Source organism: Chionomys nivalis, chromosome 7 (genome assembly GCF_950005125.1).
Source record: "Chionomys nivalis chromosome 7, mChiNiv1.1, whole genome shotgun sequence".
In the NCBI taxonomy this organism is placed as follows: domain Eukaryota; kingdom Metazoa; phylum Chordata; class Mammalia; order Rodentia; family Cricetidae; genus Chionomys; species Chionomys nivalis.
The window spans coordinates 97,066,563-97,091,200 of NC_080092.1; the positions used below are offsets into that span (position 1 = coordinate 97,066,563).

At 44.5% G+C, this 24,638-nt stretch overlaps 1 protein-coding gene across 1 annotated transcript; it reads left to right on the top strand.

Moving 5' to 3' along the window:
• The first annotated feature begins 10,428 nt into the window (after positions 1-10,428).
• Positions 10,429-23,117, top strand: LOC130878383 (alpha-N-acetylgalactosaminide alpha-2,6-sialyltransferase 1-like). The gene is made up of 9 exons (XM_057776322.1): positions 10,429-10,483; positions 19,714-20,110; positions 21,154-21,322; positions 21,414-21,585; positions 21,775-21,913; positions 22,164-22,267; positions 22,457-22,546; positions 22,629-22,728; positions 22,926-23,117. Exons 2-9 carry the CDS (start codon positions 19,745-19,747, stop codon positions 23,115-23,117), a joined length of 1,332 nt encoding a protein of 443 aa, XP_057632305.1. The 5' UTR covers positions 10,429-10,483; positions 19,714-19,744.
• The last annotated feature ends 1,521 nt before the right edge of the window (positions 23,118-24,638 follow it).

The following is a 24,638-nucleotide window of genomic DNA, read 5'->3' on the forward strand; positions in this document are numbered from 1 at the left end:
AAACACGTTATCATCACACACACACAATTGAAGCTTTCGTTTTCTCAATCCTCACGTAAACATTTCCCTTTTTCTATCCAATCATTCACCGCGGGACACAAGCTTACTGTAAACAGTCACCGAAAGTGGGTTCCTTTAAATAAAGGAATAGTAAAAAGTTACATTGAAGTCTGTTTTGGGACTTTTCCTCTTCAGAGTCTGGTAGCCAGGGAAACTGTGTCTAGATCTAGCAATAGCTCTAGCGAAGGGAGGCCTGAATTTTACATGTGAAGAGAACTAAGAAGGAGGCTCAAGTCTTGGTTGCAGCTTTTAAACTGACAAAGCTATCTATCAGTAGCACAGTCATCGATGCCATCGGGGTTCTGAGAAGGAGCCATTTCACAGGAGTAAGCAGGAAGTACAGACTGAAATTACCTGGCGCAGGTGAGAAGAAAGCACGAAACATGCAACAAACCCGCTTAGGGGTTTATTAGATGAGACAGGAACAGGCCTGATGATCAAGGTGCAGAGAGAGAGAGGCCTGAAGATGGCGCATCCAGCTTTTAAAGGCTGCCAGCGCATGCGCACAGGGGGATGAAGTGGCTACGTCATATGCAGATGACGGAGCTCATGCATGCACAAGAGCACTTATGTAGCTGCATCATCTGTAGACGATGCAACCATGCCTGTGGGGTCAAGGGGCCTTTCTCCAAAAGTCTAAGTTTAGCCTTAATGTCAGGGTAGCACTGAGGAAAAAAAAATGAGTCATGAGTAACTGTCTGCCATCTGGGATTCTGGATCTAGGTTAGCAAATTGTAACAGAGCCTTTGTGAGGTGTTTCAAAAACGCAGAAGAATTTTCCTTCTTGTCTTGAATGACCTCTGAGAGCTTGTTTATAGTTTACTGGCTTGAGGGCAGCCTTGCAGAGACCTGCCAGAAGGCAAGTCAAAAACCAGTCCCTAGCTTAAATTCCACCTGGGGTGTTATAATCACAGTGTGGTTCCCGCTCAGGGACTGCTTCTATATCAGGGAGGTATGTTGCATGAGTTTAGTGAACCTCATATGTGGAGAGAGGTGGTAAGGCAGGCGACGAGCCAGCGGGAGGTGAAGAAGTGGAAGTGTCTGTCTGCTGAGGTCGGAAAGATCCAGAGTGGGAGCTGGAGAAGCAGAAGTAGCTGCCCGTTGAGGTCGGAAAGGTGGGGGTTCATTAGCTGGGTCCAGGGTGGAAGTGGAGGTTCTTCCAGCTCAGATGGCGGAGCCAGGAACATGTGAGCAGGTGAACAACTTGCAAAGACAGAGGGCTTAGACTTAGAGCTTAGATTGCAACAGGCTTGGATGTAAGGAAACTCTTTCCATCTGCCTGTGCACTGACAGTAGTTAGAAAGCTCCCGTAGAATATCGGAATCAAAGGTGCCAGTAGGCGGCCACTCTAAATTGTTATCTAAGTGGTAATGAGGCCATGTTTTCAAGCAAAGAAGGACAAGTGTGGGAATCTGTAGGGCATTAAGGCCTGGGGTTTCAGGGCCTCTAAAAGGCACCCTGGGAGGGGAGGTTGGATCGACAATCTTCAATGACTTGCTACCCATAGTTGAAACCATGAAAACCCATGAGAACAGTGACACCACAAGGCATATAGGAGGACATCTCATCTCTATATGTGGGGTGTGAAATGGCAACACTGTAAACCTAATAGAAAGACGTATCTTCTCTACAGGTGGGGTGTTGACTCTGGTCTGGGTGACTCGGAAGTCAGAGAGGCTAGAGGCTGTTCCAAGTGGTCTCTCATGGTGGGGACCACTTACAAGTGGTCCGAAAGAAAAGAAAAAGAAAAATCTGAGGGACCCTGGACCCCATGGTAAACACACTGCTCATGTGTACAGTGCTAGCTCAGGTGGACTACCCTGGGTTGTCCCATCATGTTTTTAGCTATGGGAAGCAACCAGAGACGAATGTCAGTGAACGGCTCGACCATAGCCATGAAGGCCATGGTTGGGGGCGTTTCCCCCATTTCAAGAACATCAGAAGATTTCCAGGAGCTCAACAGTCAATTGCTCAGGTTTGGAGAAGCAGTTAAGCTGACAATAATGTGGAAACTCTTCAATTGAAGCCAGTGGTGTGGGTAGAAGTCATGCTCAGGCCAATGGAACACATGGTTGTTGTGGAAAAAAAATACCCAGTTCTGGATCCCAATCCTTGGAGAGATATTTGAGAGCCTATCAAGTCTCATGGCACCAATGAAATGACCTGACATGAGTGAGAAGGAAGCACGAATCACACAACAAACCCGTTTAGGAGTTTATCAGAGGAGATGTGAACAGGCCTGGTGAAGTTGGTGTGCAGAGAGAGAGGGCTGAGGATGGCACGTCCAGCTTTTTAAGGCTGCCTAGTGCATGCACACAGGGGGATGATATAGCTGTGTCATATGCAGATGACGGAGCTCACACATGTATGCAAGGACTTACATAGCTGTGTCATATGTAAGTGTTACAACCATGCCGCATGTGGGTCACACAGGGCCTGTAAGAGCCCCAGGATGGCTAGACATGTTTGCCCAGGGGCTTGTCTGCACATGCCTGGTCCTGAAACCTGGAAGTGCCAGCCATGCTGGTTGGCTAAAGTCATAACACAACCAAGTAGTTTCTAAATCTGTTAAAAATGACAGAGACTTATTGGCTATGTGGTTAATCTCCTGAGGTTCCTCCATGATTGTTGGGGGCAGAAGTTCCAGGCCAGTGACAGTTTTCAGTCACCAGATCCCGAAGATCTGACAGACTTTTTTGTGGAGTAGGTGTGGGAGCCCAGAGAAGTGGGCTCGTTCCACCTTGACAAAGCTCAGAGACTTCAGGCATATTCCTGCTCCTTCAAGGATATGACAGGAGATTTGACCCAGGGAGTGGCTGCCTACAGGATGCTTGGTCTAAGGTGTGGTCACTGCATTTTCTACCTAAACAAAAGAATTCTGAAAAGACATCAAGTTCTAGATGCTTAAAGGAATCCAAGAAATGTAGATGGATATCTAAAGAAATTAAACCAGCAGTAGTATCTTATGGCTTGTATTCACCGTTTGTTAGAGAGATGGTAAAAATGTGGGATTCAAGCAATAAGGCTACCCCACAAAATTGTTTCAATTAGTTTCAGCAGTCCTGGGAGATGGGTCACAACTACTGTGGAAACGCTGCTGTCGAGAAGTGGCAAAAATTATAGACCATCAGAGAGAAGCAAAAGTACTTGAGACTTTCTAAGATCAAATTCTTGGCAAGGGCAATTATACTGACCCACAGGTTTAAGCTCTTTATTATGAATAAATCTTGTCCCTATGCCACACAGCAGTCTTAAATACTTGGGACAAGATTCAGAACAGGAAAATTAATGGAATCATATGCCATGGTTAAATGAGCCATAGAGAACCCTTTAGTGACTTTTTACAAAGATTAACTAAGTCTGTACAAATAGGAGTAACAGACCCAGATGCTAGACAGTACTTATGGAATCTCTGGCTTTTGAAAATGACAACTTAGTATGTGAAAAGATACTTGGGCTTTTAAAGATTTGATAAGAACCAATGGATGAATGGATCCTGCAGACAATGAACGTTGAGACATTTGACTATAATACTGAGGCTTGGGTAGGAGAAGCAATTTCCAAAGGTATGAAGAAACATCAAAATGCCAAATGCTTTAATTGTGGTAGAATAGAACATCTGAGAAGGGATTGTAGACAAGGTGTTCCTAGAAATAATGTTTCCTCTGGAAATGGCAAAAATAAAAGCATCAACCTTCTGGATTATATAGGAGGTATGGCAAAGGCCAACATTTGAGCAATGAATGCAGATCAATGAAAAACAGACAAGGCAACCTGATACCATCAGGAAACTCCTTGAGGCCCCCAAGTCAAACATGATACAGCCATTCCCAGTCACTGTGGAGGACATGTCTCACCAGGAAAATTAAAAAAATACGTTGCCTGCTGTAAAAAACTGTACTGTTCTGAATGGTGGAATAAACATGGAAGGTGAATCAAAAATTCCTATAGGAAATAGGAAGCATATGTTTTGGCAGACTTCTAGAAATGATCAAAGACCAATGCTAAGAGTGCATATCAATAACATTGTAATTGTGGGTTTGATAGACATGAGTGCAGACCCAAGTATCATTACTCCAGAACCATACAAATTAACCTCTTTAAGAGGCAGATGTTCAATCCTTAGGAATTGGAACCCTATCTCAAGTGAAACAAAGCACAAGATGGGTTGAATGCACAGGGCCAGAAGGACAGAGAGAAAGACTGGGTCCATATGTGACTAATATCACAGTGAATTTATGGGATTGTAACCTGCTGCAGCAATGGAGCACCAAGATTAACAATCCTGCAGTCCCAGAAACTCATGTTTCTGGAAAGGATATTATAAGGTACTATACACAAAGGTCATCAGCCATTCAGACTGTACAAGAACCAAAAGTAACTAGTAATCCTTTAGAGGTACCAATCGCCCCACCTTTAAAATGGTTAACTGAGAAACCAATATGGGCTAACCAATGGCCTTTAACAGAGAGAAACTGTAGGCTTTGGAACAGCTGGTATTGGACCAACTAGATGCTCACCATATTGAAGAGGCAGCCAGGCCTTGGATTCTCCTGTATTTGTTATTACAAACAAATCTGGTAAATGGAGAATGGTGACTGATCTTAGTGCTATCAACAAGGTTATTCAACCTATGGGTCCTCTACAATCTGGAATTCCTCTGCCTTCTCTATTACTGAAAGGATGGCTTCGTATAGTTATTGATTTAAAATATTGTTTCTTCACTATACCTTTATAAGAAAAGAACAGAGAAAAAGTTGCCCTCACAGTGCCTACTTATAATAATTCTCAGCCTACTAGGAGATATCAATGGACCGTCTTCACATGGGGAATGCTCAATAGCCTCACCCTGTGCTAATACTTAGTAAGTCAACCATTGGAAATAATACACAAAAAATTTCCTAAATCTATAATTTTCCATTACATGGATAACATTTTGCTATCTGATTCAAATGTAGATCCTTTAAAAAAATGTTTGATGCTGGGCGGTGGTGGCACACGCCTTTAATCCCAGCACTCGGGAGGCAGAGGCAGGCGGATCTCTGTGAGTTCGAGGCCAGCCTGGTCTACAAGAGCTAGTTCCAGGACAGGAACCAAAAGGCTACGGAGAAACTCTGTCTCGAAAATAAAAAAAAAAAAAATGTTTGAAGAAGTAAAGAAAATTTTGCCTAAATGGGGATTACAGATTGTTCCTGAAAAAATATAAAGAGGAGATTCTGTCAATTACCTAGGTTATAAAGTAGGTTTATAGAAAATTAGAACACAAAAGGCACAAATTAGGAGAGACTGATTGCAGGCTCTCAATGACCTTCAAAGATTTTTAGGAGACATTCCCAGTCTATGAACGGCTGTTGGCATAACACCTGATCTAATAATTTACTTAAAGCCTTAGATGGTAACAAAGACTTAAATGGTCCCAGAGAATTAACAGCTGAAACAGAAAAATAATTGATTGTTGTTGAAGAAAAATTACAGGAGAGACATGTGGATAGGTGAATCCAAATCTTAATTGCATTCTAGTAATATTGCCTTCCAGAATTTCTCCTACAGGAATTTTAATGCAAAGAGAAGATATTATCTTAGAGTGAATCTTTTTACCACATAAATCAAGTAAAAAAATTAAAAGCTTACGTCAAAAAAGTCTCTAAAGCAGCCGGGCGTTGGTGGCGCACGCCTTTAATCCCAACACTCGGGAAGCAGAGGTAGGCGAATCTCTGTGAGTTCAAGTCCAGCCTGGTCTACAAGAGCTAGTTCCAGGACAGGCTCCAAAACCACAGAGAAACCCTGTCTCGAAAAACAAAAAAAAAAAAAACAAAAAAAACAAACAAACAAAAAAATTCTCTAAATTAATTATAAAAGGAAAACTGAGACTTCACCAACTAGCAGCTATAGACCCAGCAGAGATTATAGTGCCTTTTACTACTGATGAAATTAAAAAAAATATGGGAATACAATGAACCCTGGCAAAGTGCTTTAGGGAGAAATTAATAGCAACTATCCCCAAAGTGATAGAATTAACCTTATTCAGAGAACCACTTGAATTATTCCCTGCATTGTATGTGACACACTAATAATTTGAACTTGTACATTTTATACTGATGCACATAAATCAGGGAAGGCAGGTTAAAAATTAGAAGATTTAAGTAAGGCAGAACAAAGCCCTTATAATTCTGTTCAAAAGGCAGAATTATATGCTATTCTCATGGTACTAAGGGATTTTATAGAACCTCTCAATATAGTTACTAATTAACACTATGCAGAAAGTTATCTTGCATATTGAAAGTACTGACTTTATGCCAGATGATAAAGTATTGACTTCATTGTTCATACAGGTTCAAGATATAATCAGGAACAGGCTTTGTCCCATATATGTAACAGATATCTGAACCCACACAGGTCTACCAGGTCCTCTAGCATAAGGTAATGCAGAAATTGTTCAATAATTGATTGGAGATGTGCTGATGGCCTCAGAATTTCATATGAAGCATCATATCAATAGCAAATGTTTAAAGAAAGAGTTTTCTATTATATGGCAGCAAGCTAAGGGAGATTATAAAGAGATGTCCTACTTGCTCTTTCTATAACCAAACACCGCTACCTGCAGGGAGTAACCCAAAGGGTACACAAAGGAATGAAATCTAGCAAATGGATGTGTTCTACTTTGCAGATTTTGGAAAATTAAAACATGTGCACCACACCATTGACACTTATTCAGGTTTTTAGTGGGCAACTTCTTTGAGCTCAGAAAAGGCTGATTCAGTAAAAGGAATTGACTTTTATTAAGAACTTTTATTAGAAGTTTGGCCATCGTGGGTATACCTGCAGAAATAAAGACAGATAATGCTCCATCATGTGTCTCTATATAAATGAAACAGTTTTTTTCTTATTTTAATATAAAGCATATTACTGATATACCACACAATCCTACAGGTCAGGCAATTATAGAAATATCAAATTGAACTATAAAGGATATGCTAAATAAACAGAAAGGGATGAAAATACCCCCAGAAATAGATTCCATAATGCTTTATTAACCTTGAATTTTCCTTAATGCTAATGAGAAAGGAACAATGGCAGCAGAGAGACATTGGATAATAGAAAAAAACTTCTGAATTAAATCAGTCGGTGTATTTCAAGGATGTGTTGACCTCACAATGGAAACCAGGAGATGTGCTACATTGGGGAAGAGGTTTTGCTCTTGTTTCCACAGGAGAAGAAAAGTTATGAGTACCATCAAAATTAATAAAGATTCGCTTTGAAAAAGAGAAACCTCTTGAGAAAGAGAAATGACGGCCCATCCACAGATGTGACAACCACACAGGTTAAGTAAGGAAACCATATAGGGTTGGGGCAGGGTTCTGTTCTTGTCTTTGCAGGAAAACACACATCTTCAAAGTCATGGGACTCTGGACATCTCGATGCCTAAAGAGGAAAAGATAACTCTCCAGATAGGATCACCAAGCAAAGAGAATTATGACTTATTAGGACAGGTCATCTGAGGGTAAAAATCACTGAATATATATGTATGTATGTGTGTATATAGTATATAGGTATATGTATGCTGCCCGTAGAATAATAGTCACAACTCACTTAAAAATCAAAGCTGGCTTTGGAGATGGACGATGGCTGTCCTTCTCTAAATCCAAGTATGTTGTTAAAAGAAAAAAATCAGAGTTTCTGTCTCATGTCAGGAGCCATCTGGTATGGGACAAAAAGAAGAAAGAATTTAGGAAAACTTTTACTTTTACTCCATGCCTATTTTTGTCTCTATTGTACCTTTCATTGAATATATGTCTATATAAATAATTTTTAAGTTTTCCACAGTGAACAATTAAATTTACTGCAATAGTCTCTGACATTTCCAGGAAGAAGATGGGGCTCCACAACGACGACTCCTCCTGGTTGAAATGACGTCATGATGCTGATAGCACTTCTATAAAATCGCTCTGGGTACCAGCTGCTCAAGATGGTTCCAACTTGGTTAGTGGAAATGGTGCACTTTTTTACAGCGTTCTGGCCAGAACTCCAAATAGAACCTCAGAAAAACCCTACCAAATACTCAGAGACTATTTGTGATTATACCAGACAATAATTTTGGAACTTAACCATCATTTTACTTCCATGGGATCCCATAGAAAGAACATTGCCCCGGTGACAGCTGAAAGTAATTCTAAAAGACAATGTCCCCTTTCCCAACAATGTTTGTCCTCAGGGTTAGGGATATAAATTAGGGGTTGAGCCGGGCAGTAGTGGCACACGCCTTTAATCCCAGCACTTGGGAGGCAGAGGCAGGTGAATCTCTGTGAGTTCGAGACCAGCCTGGTCTACAAGAGCTAGTTCCAGGAGAGGCTCCAAAGCCACAGAGAAACCCTGTCTTGAAAAACCAAAATAAATAAATAAATAAATAAATAAATAAATAAATAAATAAATAAGGGGTTGATTATAATTGGTATAGGGTTGGGGTGGAAATTATGCAGGTTCAAGGATCTCTTTGAAAAAAATAAGGAAATTGGATGGGATAGTAGGGAGAGGAGTGTGAGCTTACTCACACTAATAAGAATAGTGAGTAATAGAATGACTACTTGTGATATTACATTGGTATAGATATTGATACAAATTCAAATTATATTTGTTATATTGAATATGCTGCCATTTCTGACTACAATAACTGTACACCTAGGCAAAGGTATTTTGTCATATTGTATGTATGCATCCTTCTACCTCTGCTTAAGACATTTTTATATTGAAACAATTTTAGGATATATTTATCATATTGCACTATAAATTTCTACCTCTGATCAAGATACTTATACATTGTTTACATTTTGAGGTCATTGTCCTCATTTGCTGCACAGTTGTTTAAAGATTGTTTAATATTTTAATATGAAGCCTTCATCTTTAAGCTATATAGGTATTAAGAATTATAGGTCAATAGTCATCCATGTCTGTCATACTTATAGTTAGACTAATCAGGTTCTATAGATTCATAGAGATTGTATTCCGCATAGATGGGTAATCTTCAACTACTTCAAAGAACTCTAGAATATGGCATTTAAATAACTTAGGGTTCTGTTAACAGGAGACACTATTGTTCTTGGCAGCACCCATCTATTCCCAAGAGAATGCTGAGCACTGAAGACACTCTACTTGCAGCTTGTTTTCTTCTTGGGAAAGAAACTGCCCATGCCTCAACCACTGACAAAATGCACAATGTCCAGACAGGACAAGCAGGATTCAAGAAAAGACTGCCAAATCTTGCCAAGACAGGGTAAGACGGTTTTGAAAAATTTCCTGCCTCTGAAAATGATCTGTCAGTTAATCTAGGTCTTAGCCAAAATTGGTTGCTCCAACATTGCAAAGGAGACTTTGGGTGCTTGCCCTGCCCGGGTAGCCAGTTTTCTGCCATTTACTGCAAGTTTTGCTTGATTGCACTTCTTGTTTACTCAGTGGGGGTTGAAGAATAGATGGTCACAGTTACTTTCCTCTTGTGAATATTTATCCTATGTTTCTTGCTTGATATTATTTATGCTGGTTATAATTCTAATTTTTCTTCTTGATATTTGTTCTTATTGTATCTACTTTTGTATTAGGCTTAGAGCTCTCTTATTTAAAGGTATGTTATGTGTGCCCACCTAAGAGTATGTCTGTGCTCAAGCATGCAGGAGCCCATGGAGGCCACAAGAGGGCAGAAGTCCCCTTGGAGCTGGAGTTACAGATGGTTGTGAGTCACCATATGGGTACTGGGATCTGAACCTGGATCTTCTGCAAGAACAACCTGTACTCTCAACCACCAAACCTTCTCCACAGCCCTGGATGCTTTTTTGTGAAGGCTTCCATGGTTCCTGGATGCAAGCAAGTCTCAGACACACTGCTTGCTGGTGCTGCTCCAGTCACAATTTCAGAGAAGCTAAGAAAGTTGACCCGCAATGGTGACCGTGTGTGTAGTCCCTACCGTGAGCACCTGAATGTGGACGCCACTGCGTCTCTCATTTATGGATGAGGCTGGGAGAGGAAATGACCAGATAAAAGCGATACTGTTTATGATGGATACATGGTTTCATATAATTCTGCAGAATTTGGCTTCAGAGACTAAAAGAAAAATAGTGTTGTTTGAACAGGAGATTCTCTTCCTCCAATCCATGCCAGCTTAAAGCATACTCCACCCTTCCTCTATCTCTCCTGATCTCCAGAGCACCTCAGCATAAAGCTGAAGTACTGCTTTTCCTGCTCAGCACACTGGAGCAAGGGGACAATCAGATATCTACAGCAAGCCCCAGGACATGCTTCTTGGAATCAGCTAATGCACCATGACGATCTGTTGTAGGAGTACACGTTGGACTCAGGGTATCCTGATTTTGGCTGTGCTAACCTTGCTCTTTATTCTGCCCTTCTTCATTAAGGAGTCCAGTACAAAGCCTTCCAGGTAAGGAGTCAACCCTGTGAGTCCCAGAAAAAGCAAAGGCCTGGGGACCTCCAAGTCACCTATAGATCCACATGGGGTGTTAATGTCAGGAGTCCTTTGAAGTACCTCTAGAAGGAAGGCCAGTGTCAGAACCTGAAAGAGATGGAAATGGAGGTGGCGGTGATGACCAAGGTGCCCAGAATACCAGGAGGGTTGTAGGAGAAGACAGGCAGGAGCTGGGGACTCAGGGACTGCATCTGCAGATGGCACACAGCACGAGACAGGTTGTCCCCAGGGCTGGTGAGAAACAGGGCAGCTGGAGAAGGACCTGCTCTCAACGCCATTCTCCTTGACCTGCAGCAAAGACTTAGTCTGTGTATTTCCTGTGTCTCAGAGGCATTCTCATCCTGAAAGGGAGTCAGTAGAGTTTAAGACCTCCTATTGGTGGGGTGAGGGGGACCTGTCAAATCTGTGCCCCAATTGAAGACCTCCACAAGAACTTCTAGAACATTAAACATGTCTCTCGCAGTAAGACTCTCTTCTCAGGCTCAGTGAAAAAGCTTTTCTGGTATTATTACTCTGTTTGTTTCCGAGACAGGGTTTCACTTTGTAGCCCTTGCTGTCCTGGAACTTGCTCTGTAGACCAGGCTGGCCTCTGCCTCCTGCGTACTGAGATTAAATGTATCTGCCACAACCGCCTGCTGGTTTTGCTTCTCTTAACATTTGAAAACAATTTGATACCAAATTGGTTTCTTACAGTGGAATGAATTCAATATATTGCTTGTTTGTTTTAAGTAGGATCTGAACATAGCCCAGGATGGCCTAGAACTCCCTATGGTTTTATACTCTTTTTTAAAAAATGTATTTATTTATTTGTTTGTTTGTTTATTTATTTATTATGTATACAGTATTCTGCCTGCATGTGTGCCTGCAGACAAGAAGAGGGCATCAGATCTCATTGTAGATTGTTGTAAGCTACCATATGGGTACTGGGAATTGAACCTGGGTCCCCGGGAAGAGCAGCCAGTGCTCTTTATTGACTGCCTTGGTGGGTTACTTAGTCTAGAGGTGTAACCCCCCTGGCAGGTCCAGTAATTCCAGGGTCCCGGAGGGGCGCTACCTGAAAAGACATGGGTGGGAGACAGGAAGGAGGCCAAGCAGAGTTCTTGTCAAAGCCTTCGTTTATTAGAGTCATTGTTACAGCTTATATATCCTCTGAATGAGGAGTTTGGGGGTCTGGGGCACGGGATCTTTCCGCGTGGTCCACATCGGTCATGTAGGCCAAGAGGTTACGATCGGTCAGGTGACGATTCCTCTACCAGGAGTTCACAAGTTGACACACCTAGTTCTCTAGATAGTTTGAAATGTGAGGCGGGTTCCACTAACAGATAGCTCTCTATTAACAGATAATTTGGGTGTGGGATAGGCTTTGTCAATAAAACAATTCTCAATACAATTGGGAAGTGGAGCCCTCTGCAAACTCCTCAGGGCGATGATCCCTAGAATAATTTTGGCGGGGGAAATGGCTCCTGACATATCCCCCTTCCTTTTATAAAGGCAGGCATCTATCAAGTGGAGGGCACCAGGTCAGAGTCCAACCCTGGTATCAGATCTAAATGAGAAGGGACTGGGACAAGGGGGGACCCTCCTCTCAAATGGTGGAGCAATTTATCTCTCCTGAGAACAGAGGGTGCCTTATGAGTCTTAGGTCGAGTGGGGACCAGGTCTTTTTCCCCCTTACCCGTCCTCAGGTTCCCAGGACCCTGACTTAGGTTGGGGGAGGTCCTGTCACAAGTCGCCCGTCCTTGGAGCTCCTCAAATAAAAGGTATCTAGCAAGACCTAAAGTAAGCAGGCCTTGACCGCAGGGTTCCCTGTCTTAGGCTATGTGGAGGGCGATCCTCGTCCTGACATCATGCCATGTTGAGTTGGCCTGTACGGCCTCTGTATGGTGTGCTATTCAGGGGAGGGCTCCACACTAACTCCTGTCGTTGGGCCCCTGCCTCAACCATTAATGAAAAGACTGTGAGGAGCTCCTCAAATAAAAGATATAATGATATAATTTGGGCACCAATAGCTCCATCTTCCAGACAAGAAGAAAGGGCGTTTTCCAAACCCAGTATTCACCTTTTAGTCTGGCCTAAGGTACATCCTCCTTCCTAAATGCCTACTCCACATAAGATTATGAGTGCTGCCTGCCAACAATTAGGGCAGTGTAACATATGCATTAAACCCAAACACTTTACAGCATGTGTCAAACTTTTTCCAACATCTATAAGCAGTTACAAATATCATTAGGTCAATTCCAGTAAAAATACAATGACAGACATTGTTGTTATTAAATACCACCAGTTTCAGTCTCTGAGCAACAGTCAAAACCCTGATCTTCCCCCTTCTTAAGTGAAGAGGGGTTAGTATTTTAATTAAAATGAGTTCTGTGTCCCAAAGTTTAAAACAGTCAGATGTTTAGTCTGCACCTTGGCTCCAAAGCAAACAGAATTTAGACTGCAGAAGCAGCTCAACATTTGTGCTTCAGGGCAGGTGGGCTTCCTGGGTGAGGTGAGCTGGACTCAGCTACCTGAAGCACATCCTGGCAATTATCTCAGCCCGGGTCTCCCTGGACTCTGGAGGCAGAATGAAACCCTGCAGAGTGGCATAGCAGGTCCTGTTATCAGGCACTCCTCGTCTTGGGAGCAGGGAAGACTGGATCAAGGATTCCTCTCCAACTGGTTTCTCCTCGAACTCCTTTATGGGGTGTCCACTGCCACGACATCATCAGGTTCAGCTTTTATTTTCTTTCTGTGAAAAAAGCATAAACATATCCTCAACCCCAAATATATATAGGTCGGGTTTTTTCATAATGCATTGCAAGGGCTTTTTTATCTTGCCTTAGTAAAGGTCAGCTTGGTGTCATTATGTCAGATCCGTTTATATCAGGATCTGTGTGTAACTGTTATAAGTTGCTTTCAAGGAGCCTTGGTACGCTCCATAATTTCTTTTTATTAATTATTAACCATATATGCAGTTCTTCCATTGGAAGAGCCATTTGTAAAATTTAGCATAAAATCCTTTAAGGGATTTTTAGCTATAATATTAGCAAAATACAGGTGTGTGAATTGTAGCAATGATCATCTGGGAAAAGATTATTGTTTTGGCCTTTGAATTGAGCAAGCACAATTGTCCAGGAATCAATCTTAAAATTATCAATGAATCTATTGTTTAGTATAAGAAACATTGATCATAGTCAATATTTTGTTAAACCATCTCCCAGATTCTATCCTGCCCTTCTGTACCAGACAGGCTACTGTTTTAAATTAAGAGTTTAATATCTTAACTGGCAAAACAGGGAAGGTTTAGCCATAAACAGCATTTTTTATAAAACTGTTGTAGAATAAATTTGTACTTAATACACGCACTCGCCATAGTTGCAATATATTGTACTTATACATTATTGTATACTTTACCTGTTGATTTATATTTTACCTGTTTGAGTACCTGTTAGGCACTTTTTTAAGTTCTCTATTGGAAACCGTTTTTTGTAAGAATTTTACCTAGCGGCTCAAGGTCTCCCATAAGATTATAACTAGAGCTTTAACCATTGAATATCTAATTAAAAGTTTATAAGCTATCTTCCTCTTAAGTTGCAAGTCTGCCTCGGAGATAGGAAAATGGAAAAAGGAAGCATTTTAACTAATGATGCTGGCCTCATTAGACACCAACATGAAGAAGAATAAAAATAGATCCATATCCATCTCCATGTACAAAACTCAAGTTTAAATGAGTCAAAGGCCTCAGCATATAAAAATTATGTTGAACCTCACAGAGAAAAAATTTTAGAAGTACATTTTGCCACATCTTAAACACAGCCTCAGTGGCACAAACATTGGGAGAAACCATAAATTAGATCTCCTGAACTGAGAAGCTTTTGTATAACAAGACTATAGGGTGGGAAAAGATCCTTACTTATCATAAACCCATTTTAAAAACATATGAAGAACTCAGGAAGTTAGTTATTAAAAATTAATCCAATAAAAATATTTGTTACAGACCTAAATTGAAAACTCTCAACAAACTTAAAAATGACTGAGAGACACTTAAAAAAATGCTCAAACATAACATCCTTTAGCCATCAGAGAAATGCAAATCAAAACTCTTGAGATTTTATTTTATCCTTGTAAAAATGACCAAGATTAAAAATTACTGCTAACAATTTATGCTTAAGAAAATGTGGGTAGCCGGGTGGTGGTGGCGCATGCCTTTAATCCCAGCACTTGGGAGGCAGAGGCACGCGGATCTCTGTGAGTTCGAGACCAGCCTGGTCTACAAGAGCTAGTTCCAGGACAGACTCCAAAACCACAGAGAAACCCTGTCTCGAAAAATCAAAAAAAAAGAAAGAAAAGAAAATGTGAGTAAAGAAAAAACTTCATTGCTGGAAGTGCATACTGGCACAGCCACTCTTGGATCATACCTAGTATTGAAAAACCTGAATAAATCCAGACTTCCCCAGCAGGAAGAAAAGAATCAAAAATCTAGGGCTAGCCTGTTCAGTGACCCTGCCCTAGGAACCAGCTGAAGACAAAGCCAGACCACAATCCTGAGGACAATCTTAAGAAACAGGGAGTCTCCCCCCCTGCGATTATCACTGTACTGTTTAGGAACGAGCTGATTACCCTGGGAGTGGTCCCGAGAGGCAGGGAGTCGTCCCCCTGCGACCATCATTGGATATTTGGAATTTTTATGACCCTCCTGGACCACTGGGCTGTGGCCCCCTTTCCAAAAATTTCCTCTCCAGGTCCCTAGAGGCCGAACTCCTCCCCCATGCATCGGGCCCCAGTACCATCTCATTAACCAAAGCCTCGTGTGATTGCAGCAAGGACGGTCTCCTGCAAGTCACTGGGGGGGCCGTGCCCTCCCGAGACCTGAGTGAGAGTCTCCCCAGCATTGGGAGTCCCTCATTACGGCCATTTTTTAAAATTAGGCAAATATCTACCTTAAAACTCAGCAATACCCTTTTGGGGCCTAAATACAAAAGTTTTTTGGCCCTACCATAAAAACATGTGCTCAGCTATGTTCACAGCAGAACTACTTTATCATAGCTAGAATCTGAAAATAACCCAAGTGTATCTCTTTTACACCCAGGATAAATGAGACATCATCCTTTTAAATATCCATGAATACCATAAAATATCTTGGAGTAACTTTAAGCAAGCAGGACAGAAGTTTGAGTCCTGTTACCTCTGATTGTGAAGGCGAAAATGTTTTCTTTATTTTTAACCATTATCATTTGTTAGAGTATAACTCTGGCCCTAGATAAATTTAGTGAGAGGCCTGAGGCCTGAGTCTCAGCAGTCCACCCTGAAGCTACACCTGGCAGCAGGAAAGGACCACAAACTGAGACAATACAACTCCCACCCAAGAGTGGGCCGTACAAATGAAAAAACTTGTATGATAAGAACTTTAACTCTTTTAAGAAAAAAATTAAGACATTAGAAAATAAAAAGATCTCCTATTTTCTTGGGAAAGTAGAAGAAACATAGCAAAAATGACAATTTCACTGAAAGCAATCTACAGATTCAGTGTAAATGTCCATTAAAAATTATACCAACATTCCTCATAGAACTCACCTACAGAATTAATATAAATGGTCATTAAAATTATAGCAAAACTTTTCACAGAACTCGAAAGAACAATCCTCAACTTTATAAGAAAGAAATAAAAACTCAGGATATCCTAAACAATTTTAAAATCCTATGCAATTAAGGAACCCTTGAATGTATTACAATCTTTGATTTTAAAACTTTCCTACAGAACCACAGTACTGAAATTAACCTATGTTGGCTATAAATTTATACACAAGCAATCTCTATTTTTGACTCTTACTCCTCTCTCCCTGATAAATTTTTCTTCCTTTGAAATTGACCGTTCCCATGTCTTATTGGACGACAGTGATCCTGCGCCTACCTCGTCCTGCAGATCTGTCCGAGTTCTACAGCTGCAGAACCTTCTCTTTTCTTCTTGTTGTCGTCCCCGGACTGCGCGTCTTCGTCCGATAGTTAGCTGTGCTCCAGGTCGCTGGTTCGGGCACCACTGTCGACCGCCTTGGTGGGTTACTTAGTCTAGAGGTGTAACCCCCCCTGGCAGGTCCAGTAATTCCAGGGTCCCGGAGAGGCATTACCTGAAAAGACATGGGCGGGAGACAGGAAGGAGGCTAAGCAGAATTCTTGTCAAAGTCTCCGTTTATTAGAGTCATTGTTACAGCTTATATATCCTCTGAATGAGGAGTTTGGGGGGCTGGGGCACGGGATCTTGCCACGTGGTCCACGTCGGTCATGTAGGCCAAGAGGTTACGATCAGTCAGGTGACGATTCCTCTGCCAGGAGTTCACAAGTTGACACACCTAGTTCTCTAGATGGTTTGAAATGTGAGGCGGGTTCCGCTAACAGATAGCTCTCTATTAACAGATAATTTGGGTGTGGGATAGGCTTTGTCAATAAAACAATTCTCAATACAATTGGGAAGTGGAGCCCTCTGCAAACTCCTCAGGGCGATGATCCCTATAATAATTTTGGGAGGGAAAAATGGCTCCTGACAGCTCTTAACCTCTGAGCTATCATCTCTCCAGCCCCTGGCTTTGACCTCTTGATCTTCCTGAATTAGCTTCCTAAGTGCTGAAGCCAGGAATAAGAAAAGAGAGGCATTAACATGAAGAAGCCAGACAGTGATGACATACACCTTTAATCCTAGCAGAGGCAGGCAGATCTCTGAGTTCAAGGCCACCCTGGTTTACAAAGCCAGTTCCAGGGCACCCAGGGGTATACAGAGAAACCCTGTCTCAGAAAACATGCTGAAGAAATGGGGCTTCAAATATTTGTTTCTGGTAGAAAACCTGGTTAGAGGCAGAGCTTTCTCTGTCTCACAGAACAGTTGACGCCAGCTACACAATGGAAGGCTGCTGTTTCAGTTACTATTACATTGCTGTGAAGAGACACCATGACCAAGGCAACTTACAGAAGAAAACATTTAACTGTGGCTGCCTTACAGCTCCAGAGGCTTAGTCCATCATCATCATGGCAGGGAGTGTGGCAACAGGCAGGCAGATGGGTGTGGGGCTGAGAGCTTTACATCCTGATCTGCAGGCAGAAAGAGAGCGCGCGCGCGAGACAGAGACACTGGGCCTGGCTTAGGTTTTGAAACTTCGAATCTATCTCCAGTGACATGTCGTCCAACAAGGCCCCACCTCCTAATCTACAGCAGCCCAGGGAAGGCCAGCTCCCACGACAGTTCCAGGGGAGCAAAAAGAAATGTCTCAGATACCAAGGGCTTAGGAACAATTCTTATCTATCTGAGGGCTAGACTTTTTCTGAGAGGGAAAATAAGGAAACACACATGCCTTCTGATGGTAGCTTTCTCTTTTACTTCATCTTTAAAATGCTCTCTGAGAATGTGTCTCCACATAGTCAGTTATACATTTCACTTGCATAGCTCGTTTATCACACGTCACTTTACACAGTTCCTTCAACAGCTCCTCTCACTCACACACACTCACACATACACACACACACTCACATTCACACTCACACTTCTATATCACTCACTCTTTACTTGCTCACTCTCACTTCTCTCATGTTTCTTCATCTCTTACACTTCTCTCTCTCTCACCTGGCACACACGCACGCGCGCACACACACACACACACACACACACTCATACTCTGCACACAGGGCAGCTCTCTGCACAGCTCTCCACAGCAGCCTTCTTTCACAGCCAAAATCTGAACAATCATATGCTACATGTTCAGGGCCAGACCCTTTCTCATAACATAGGATAAGTCGCACAGTTTCTCTAAAATCAGGGAGGTCACATGGACCGGCCAGTGAGTGATGCTTGATTATGTGTATAGCCTAAACTGTTAGGGTTCTCTGGGTTCCCAGGCACAAAGTGACGTTGAAACTCAGGACTTAAACAATAAACAGTTGGCTGAACCTTGAGGTCAGGTTATTTGCAGAAAGTCAATTACCGTAGAGGGTCATGTCTACCAAAGCTGCTTCATGCCTGACCTTAAATCAGCAATAAACACCTGGGAATTTGTCCTTGTGTATTCATCTCCAGGGCAACCAGTTTGCTTTGAATTTGTTCCGAAGTCTAAAATAATCTGTCTCTGTGACTGAGTATGCTATTACTTTCTCATTCCAGTCTGAGTAGTGAAAAAATCCTAGTATTATTTCTCTTTGTCAGAACAATACAATTAGGCGGGAATCACGTTCCTGACCATCCACAGCTACATATGTGCCCAGAAGATGGAATATTTTCACGAGATAAACACACAGCAAAAGGAAAAAATACACATAGCAGCTCTTAGGGAAGAAATACAGTTCTTAGTAAAGAAATATAGTTCTTAGGGAAGAAGTGGCACATGAGAGAAATTGCAGAGAGAAGCAACTGGCCAATTACAGTCAGTCAGTAACTCCACGACCTTACCAGAGAGCCATTTGTCTGGTGGGTCAGCCTGCTGAACACTAGTGGTCACCCGCTGTCTACTTTCAGCTCTCAGAACTAATCCTTCCCAAACATTTTCAATGAATGGGAACCGAGCATACACACATAAGAGCCTATGGGAGCCATTCTCATTCAAACCATCAGAGATGCTTTCAACAGGCTTGCATAAGAGTAGAATTCAGAGCCGGGCGGTGGTGGCGCACGCCTTTAATCCCAGCACTCGGGAGGCAGAGGCAGGCGGATCTCTGTGAGTTCGAGACCAGCCTGGTCTACAGAGCTAGTTCCAGGACAGGCTCCAAAACCACAGAGAAACCCTGTCTCGAAAAAACCAAAAAAAAAAAAAAAAGAGTAGAATTCAGAAGCTGGGGAGATGGCTCAGATGGTAAGGTGACTGCCGCACGACCATCCCGATTCAGGTTCTAGCACCCATAGGCACCAGCCTGCAATCCCAGAGGAGTCCTGGGGATTGGTTGCCCCCAATCCAGCTGAGTCAGAGGCTAAGAGTTTCACTGAGAAACTCGGTCTCAAAAGCTAAGGAGGAGAGTAATAAAGGAAGCCAGCGCTGGTTACAGGCACATGCTTGGCTGTCCTCACTGCTGCTCTTGTTTTATTAACATGAGTGCTGAGGAGTCAAACTCAGGCGCTCACAATCGCACAGTAAGCTCTCTTCCTCACTGAGCTGTCTCTCTGCCAGCTGGTGATGTTTCTGGTCAGTTTGTATAACACCCAACCTTCATCAAGAGTTATCTGTGTCCAGGTGTCAGTGTACAAGACCTCGAGACAAGGAGATGACCTCTGTCAAGACAGAGGCTCTGGGCCTGAAGAATCAGAACACTGTGGCAGCCAGAGGAGAGGGGGAGGAGAAGAAGAAGGATCAGAGCAAGGAAGAGCCTGCGGCAAAGACTCCTGTTCCAGAAAGTTGGGACAAGACATTGGCAACTACAGGAGCAGTGTTGATAAAGCAGAGGAAGAGGCCAAGGGCCACAGCAGCTGTTCCAGCCAAGGAGAAGGCAGCCCAGGTCAGCCCATCCCGGGCCTCTTTCCCACGACCCACCACCAAAAGAAGTCAAAGGCTGAAAGCCTCTGACTTCAAGTCTGAGCCTCGATGGGATTTTGAGGAAGAATACAGTTTGGATGTGGGGGGCCTGCAGACGGTGAGTTGGGACCTCCTCACTTCCTCAACCTCCACACCCCGCCCCCATAGCAATCAGCCCCTTCCTCTAGGCTCAGCTGTCAGTTTTACCTTGGCCCACCCTGAGCTCGGCCCAGCACTGCGATTGGCCCAGCACTGTTGTTGGACCATCCCACCTTCCTATGACAGCCAATCAGGGAGGAGAAGGCAGTTCTATACAAGGTCTGGACCACTCAGCAGGGGGTGTGGGAAGGGGTTTGTTTGCCTTGGAAGCCTTGAAAAAGGCCTGAGGCAGATCAGCAGTCTGTGGGGGCCAGAGTGTGGCCAGTTCTGGCCTGTGCGACAAGAATCCTTATTCTATAATCGTGGGACTAATGGACAAGAAGACAGCCCTGTGCCCAGCTGCTGCTCCCCAACCCGAGGAGCACTGCTGTCCCTGGAAAGCTGACTCTAGAACCTTCACTCCTCCAGGCTCAAGAAAAACTGTGGGCGCTCAACCCCATGCCGCCTCCCTAACCTTTCTCACCCCTGCCCAGGAGGGCAATATGGAAAACCGGTTTGTGGATGCACACAGAACAGGATCATTGTCCCAACAGTACAGTGGGCATACCACGTGCGTCCTCAGACTTGCCAAGGTGTAGCTGGCTAGGGACTGAGGGGGACTGCTTTCCGGGGCCAAGGTGGGCCAAGATATGGAGTGTTAGACAACCAGACACGGGTTCCAGTGTGAAAGACGGAGGATGGATAGGACCTTTCAAACTGTAATGCCCAATCCATCCTCTAGCTGATGATGCCCAGTCCAGCCTCTGGCTGATGGTGCCCAGCCCAGCCTCTGGCTGATGGTAGCCAGCCTCTGGCTGATGGTGCCCAGTCCAGCCTGTGACTGATGGTGCCCAGCCCAGCCTCTGGCTGATGGTGCCCAGTCCAGCCTCTGGCTGATGGTGCCCAGCCCAGCCTCTGGCTGATGGTGCCCAGTCCAGCCTCTGGCAGATGGTACCCAGTCCAGCCAATGCCTGATGAATTTTCTGTGCCCCTCCCTTGCCTGACACATCCTCCCGCACATAGACCTGCCCAGACTCTGTGAAGATCAGGGCCTCCAAGTCACCGTGGCTAAAGAATATCTTTCTGCCCAACCTCACTCTCTTCCTGGACGGTGCCCACTTCACCCAGAGCGAGTGGGACCGTCTAGAGCACTTTGCACCGCCCTTTGGCTTCATGGAGCTCAATCAGTCCTGTGAGTCCTCACTTCAGGGCAGAGGGTGGCCGGCTCCTGTCTGGGGTCTGCTTCCTTCCGGGACTCTGAATGGAGCCCTGCTCTGTTCCAGTGGTCCAGAAGGTGGTGACCCGCTTCCCTCCGGTACCCCAGCAGCAGCTGCTCCTGGCCAGCCTCCCCTCGGGGAGCTCCAGGTGTATCACCTGTGCCGTGGTGGGCAACGGGGGCATCCTGAACGATTCGCACGTGGGCCAGGAGATAGACAGCCATGACTATGTTTTCCGGTATGTTCTCCACCTCCAGCCTCGTGCCTGTCGACATGGACTATTATGGGAAAGCAGACAAGTGTCCCAATGCTTTTATTTAGAAAATGGAGTGTGTCTCCAGCCCCCGCCTTTCTGCCCCATCCTCTTTCACAGACCTCCACAATTTTCTCCCCCATCCCTGCCATCCGCTTTGATCTTTCCATATAGACTGAGTGGAGCCGTTATTAAAGGCTATGAACAGGATGTGGGGACCCGGACGTCCTTCTACGGCTTCACTGCCTTCTCCGTGGTCCAGTCAATCCTCACGCTGGGCAGTCGGGGTTTCCAGCATGTGCCTCTGGGAAAGGTGAGAAGAGAGGAATGGGCGTGGCCACACAGCCTCCTGACGAGGGAGTGACAGTAAGATGAACACCTTGTGTGTGGATGGAGTCTGGGTCGTCCTACGCTCTGCTCATACGAGGACAAGACCAGTCCTCTTGCCATGGTCACTCAGGCCATGGCACAGCCAGGGGACAGTCTGGAATCAGAGCGGGCCACCCCCAGCCCACGGTCCCTAACACGGTACAGCTGAACCACTTGCTGTCCTTGGTCTTCAGGATGTCAGGTACCTACACTTCCTGGAGGGCACTCGGGACTACGAGTGGCTAGAAGCGATATTTTTGAACCAGACCATGGCAAAAACCAAACTTCATTGGTTCAGGTACCTCTTCCCTTCCTGACCCAAAGCCCAGGCCAGACTGAGAAGTCAGTGGCTGACTTCAAAAGACTTAGACAGGTGGGACTGTCTCTGTGCCACCTGGAGATGGGATAGCAGTCATACCATGACCCCATCTTAGCCCCAACCCTCTGGGTAAGAGAATAGGTCCTGAGTGATCCTTCCCTGATACAGGCACAGGCCACAGGAAGCTTTCCAGGATGCCTTGGACATGGACAGATACCTATTGCTGCACCCAGACTTTATCCGTTACATGAAGAACAGGTGAGGGCTGAAAGCCTACGGAGGGGCTGTGCCCCTTGTCCTCGCTGTCTCCTGACAGTGGGGATCTGGGTATTTTGAGCAGGTTTCTGAGGTCAAAGACGCTAAACACTGCCCACTGGAGAATATACCGCCCCACCACTGGTGCCCTCTTGCTGCTGACGGCCCTTCATCTCTGTGACAAGGTGAGGCTGTGGAGCTCGGCTCAGGGGGTGGCTGAAAACCTCCAATGGGAATGGGGAGTGGGATGAACATGCATGTGTCCCCAGGGAACCTACATGCAGACCCCTGGGGACAGAACCAGGAGAAAGGAGAAAGGGTCAGACTTCCCATGAAGGAAGCCCCAGGGCAGTCCCAAGCTCCTCCCCCATTCTCTATGCAGGTGAGTGCCTATGGCTTCATCACCCAGGGCCACGAGCGCTTCTCTGACCACTACTATGATAAATCGTGGAAACGGCTGATCTTTTACACCAACCATGACTTCAACTTAGAGAAAACAGTATGGAAGCGACTGCATGATGAAGGCATCATCCGGCTGTACCAGCGTCCAGAGCTCCCGAAAGAGAAGAACTGACCAGCTCGGCTTCAGGAGTCTCCTGGATCATGCACACCTCAGATGTCCCCACCTTCTCCCAGGACTCAAGCAGGCTCCAAGCCCTTGGAGAGTCCCAAGGAACAGCTGTGAGGAGCCCGAGGGTTGGGAGTCCTCTGGGAAGTCATTACTAGCTCAAAGCACACACATAGACCCAACAGTTCATTTCAGGTTACTTTTCAATTCTTTCTTCAAGGTTTTGGGCTCTGGGACCTAAAATAACACTAATTGAGGCTCTCGGTAGTGAATGGGACAAAACAAAATGACATGAAAAAACAAAACAAAACAAAACACACTAGCAAACAAAATATCCACAAACAATACAACCTTTTTTTAGACTTAATGCCCTGTAGGGTACCAAAAGATCTGGGATTTGCTTAGATAGTCCAGTAGCGTCTCCAGGGGACACTCATTGCTTCTCTTTGTGGAGGGAAGAGGAGTCACATGACAAGTGTGGGTCTCGGGAGATATGGGATGGATAGAGCCCCATGGCCTGCTTTGGAGTGCTTTACCTGGCAGAGCTCCTGCAGAGCGGAGCCCAGGGCTCCAAAGTACAACCGGGTGCAGGGCTGGGCAGGACTAAGTGGCCTAGAGCAATGCAAGCAGCTAGGGCTGCCGAGATGCAGCTGGGCAGCACAGGCCGCATTGCCCCTAGGTGGCCTGCAAGGAGGATGCTTGAAGGGTGCATCTGCCCGGGGTCGCCCCTTTCCCTGTGTCCTGTTCTGGACAGCTCTCGGACCAGCAGGTGGAGACCACCCCTGCCACTTCTCAGGTCTGCAGAGTGACAGTTGCTGCTTCTGCTGTCCTGTCAGCACAGCTCTGCAGGGGTGGTGTCCACATTCACTGAACAGGAGAGAAAACAACACAGGTGCAGGAAAGTCCTTTGCCCAAGTTTGTCCCAAGTCCAAGTTGGCCCCAGGTCAACTCAACCTAGCTTAGGCGATTTTCTACTGGTATGAATTGTAATGTAAACATTTTTGGAGATAGAGTTTTGTCAATGGGATGTGACCCACAGTTTGAGAACCACAGGTCTAAGAGAACTCGGGCTTCTGAGGGTGACTGAGTGGAGTCGCGTCTCTGTCAGTTCACTAGAGACAAATTAGCAGTCTTTGGATGCTACTTAAACCATCATAGTATTTATTTAGGGCACCTGAGATTCCGCACTGAACAAGAAGCTCACCTGGACCCCAGAGCAGGCAGCTGGTGAGCTTCATTCGGCTGACTGGTGCCAATCTGAACAGCTTCCGAGGCAGGAGTCAAGTGTGTTCCAGTGCTAGCATGACGTGAAAAGGGAACCAAAAATGGTGCAAAACTTAAGGTCCTGCTGGATTTGTTTCTGGCCTCCCCTCTGGTTCTCCAAAGATTAAATTCAATATGTTTGAGCTGTCTGAATAGATAACTTAAACTGATGTCCAAAAAGCAGTTTGTCAGTGAAGATGAATCCTTTAAAAAATTGATGGGTTTTAAAAATGTGTTTGGTTACCCTCCTACCAATTTAGTGTG

What these genes read in the sequence shown, in the direction of transcription:
- LOC130878383 (XM_057776322.1), top strand. Translation starts at nt 19,745, where the DNA reads ATGACCTCTGTCAAGACAGAGGCTCTGGGCCTGAAGAATCAGAACACT. An exon ending in CATGGAGCTCAATCAGTCCT is followed by an intron (nt 21,323 to 21,413) that starts GTGAGTCCTCAC and finishes GCTCTGTTCCAG; the next exon opens with TGGTCCAGAAGGTGGTGACC. An exon ending in AGCCATGACTATGTTTTCCG is followed by an intron (nt 21,586 to 21,774) that starts GTATGTTCTCCA and finishes CTTTCCATATAG; the next exon opens with ACTGAGTGGAGCCGTTATTA.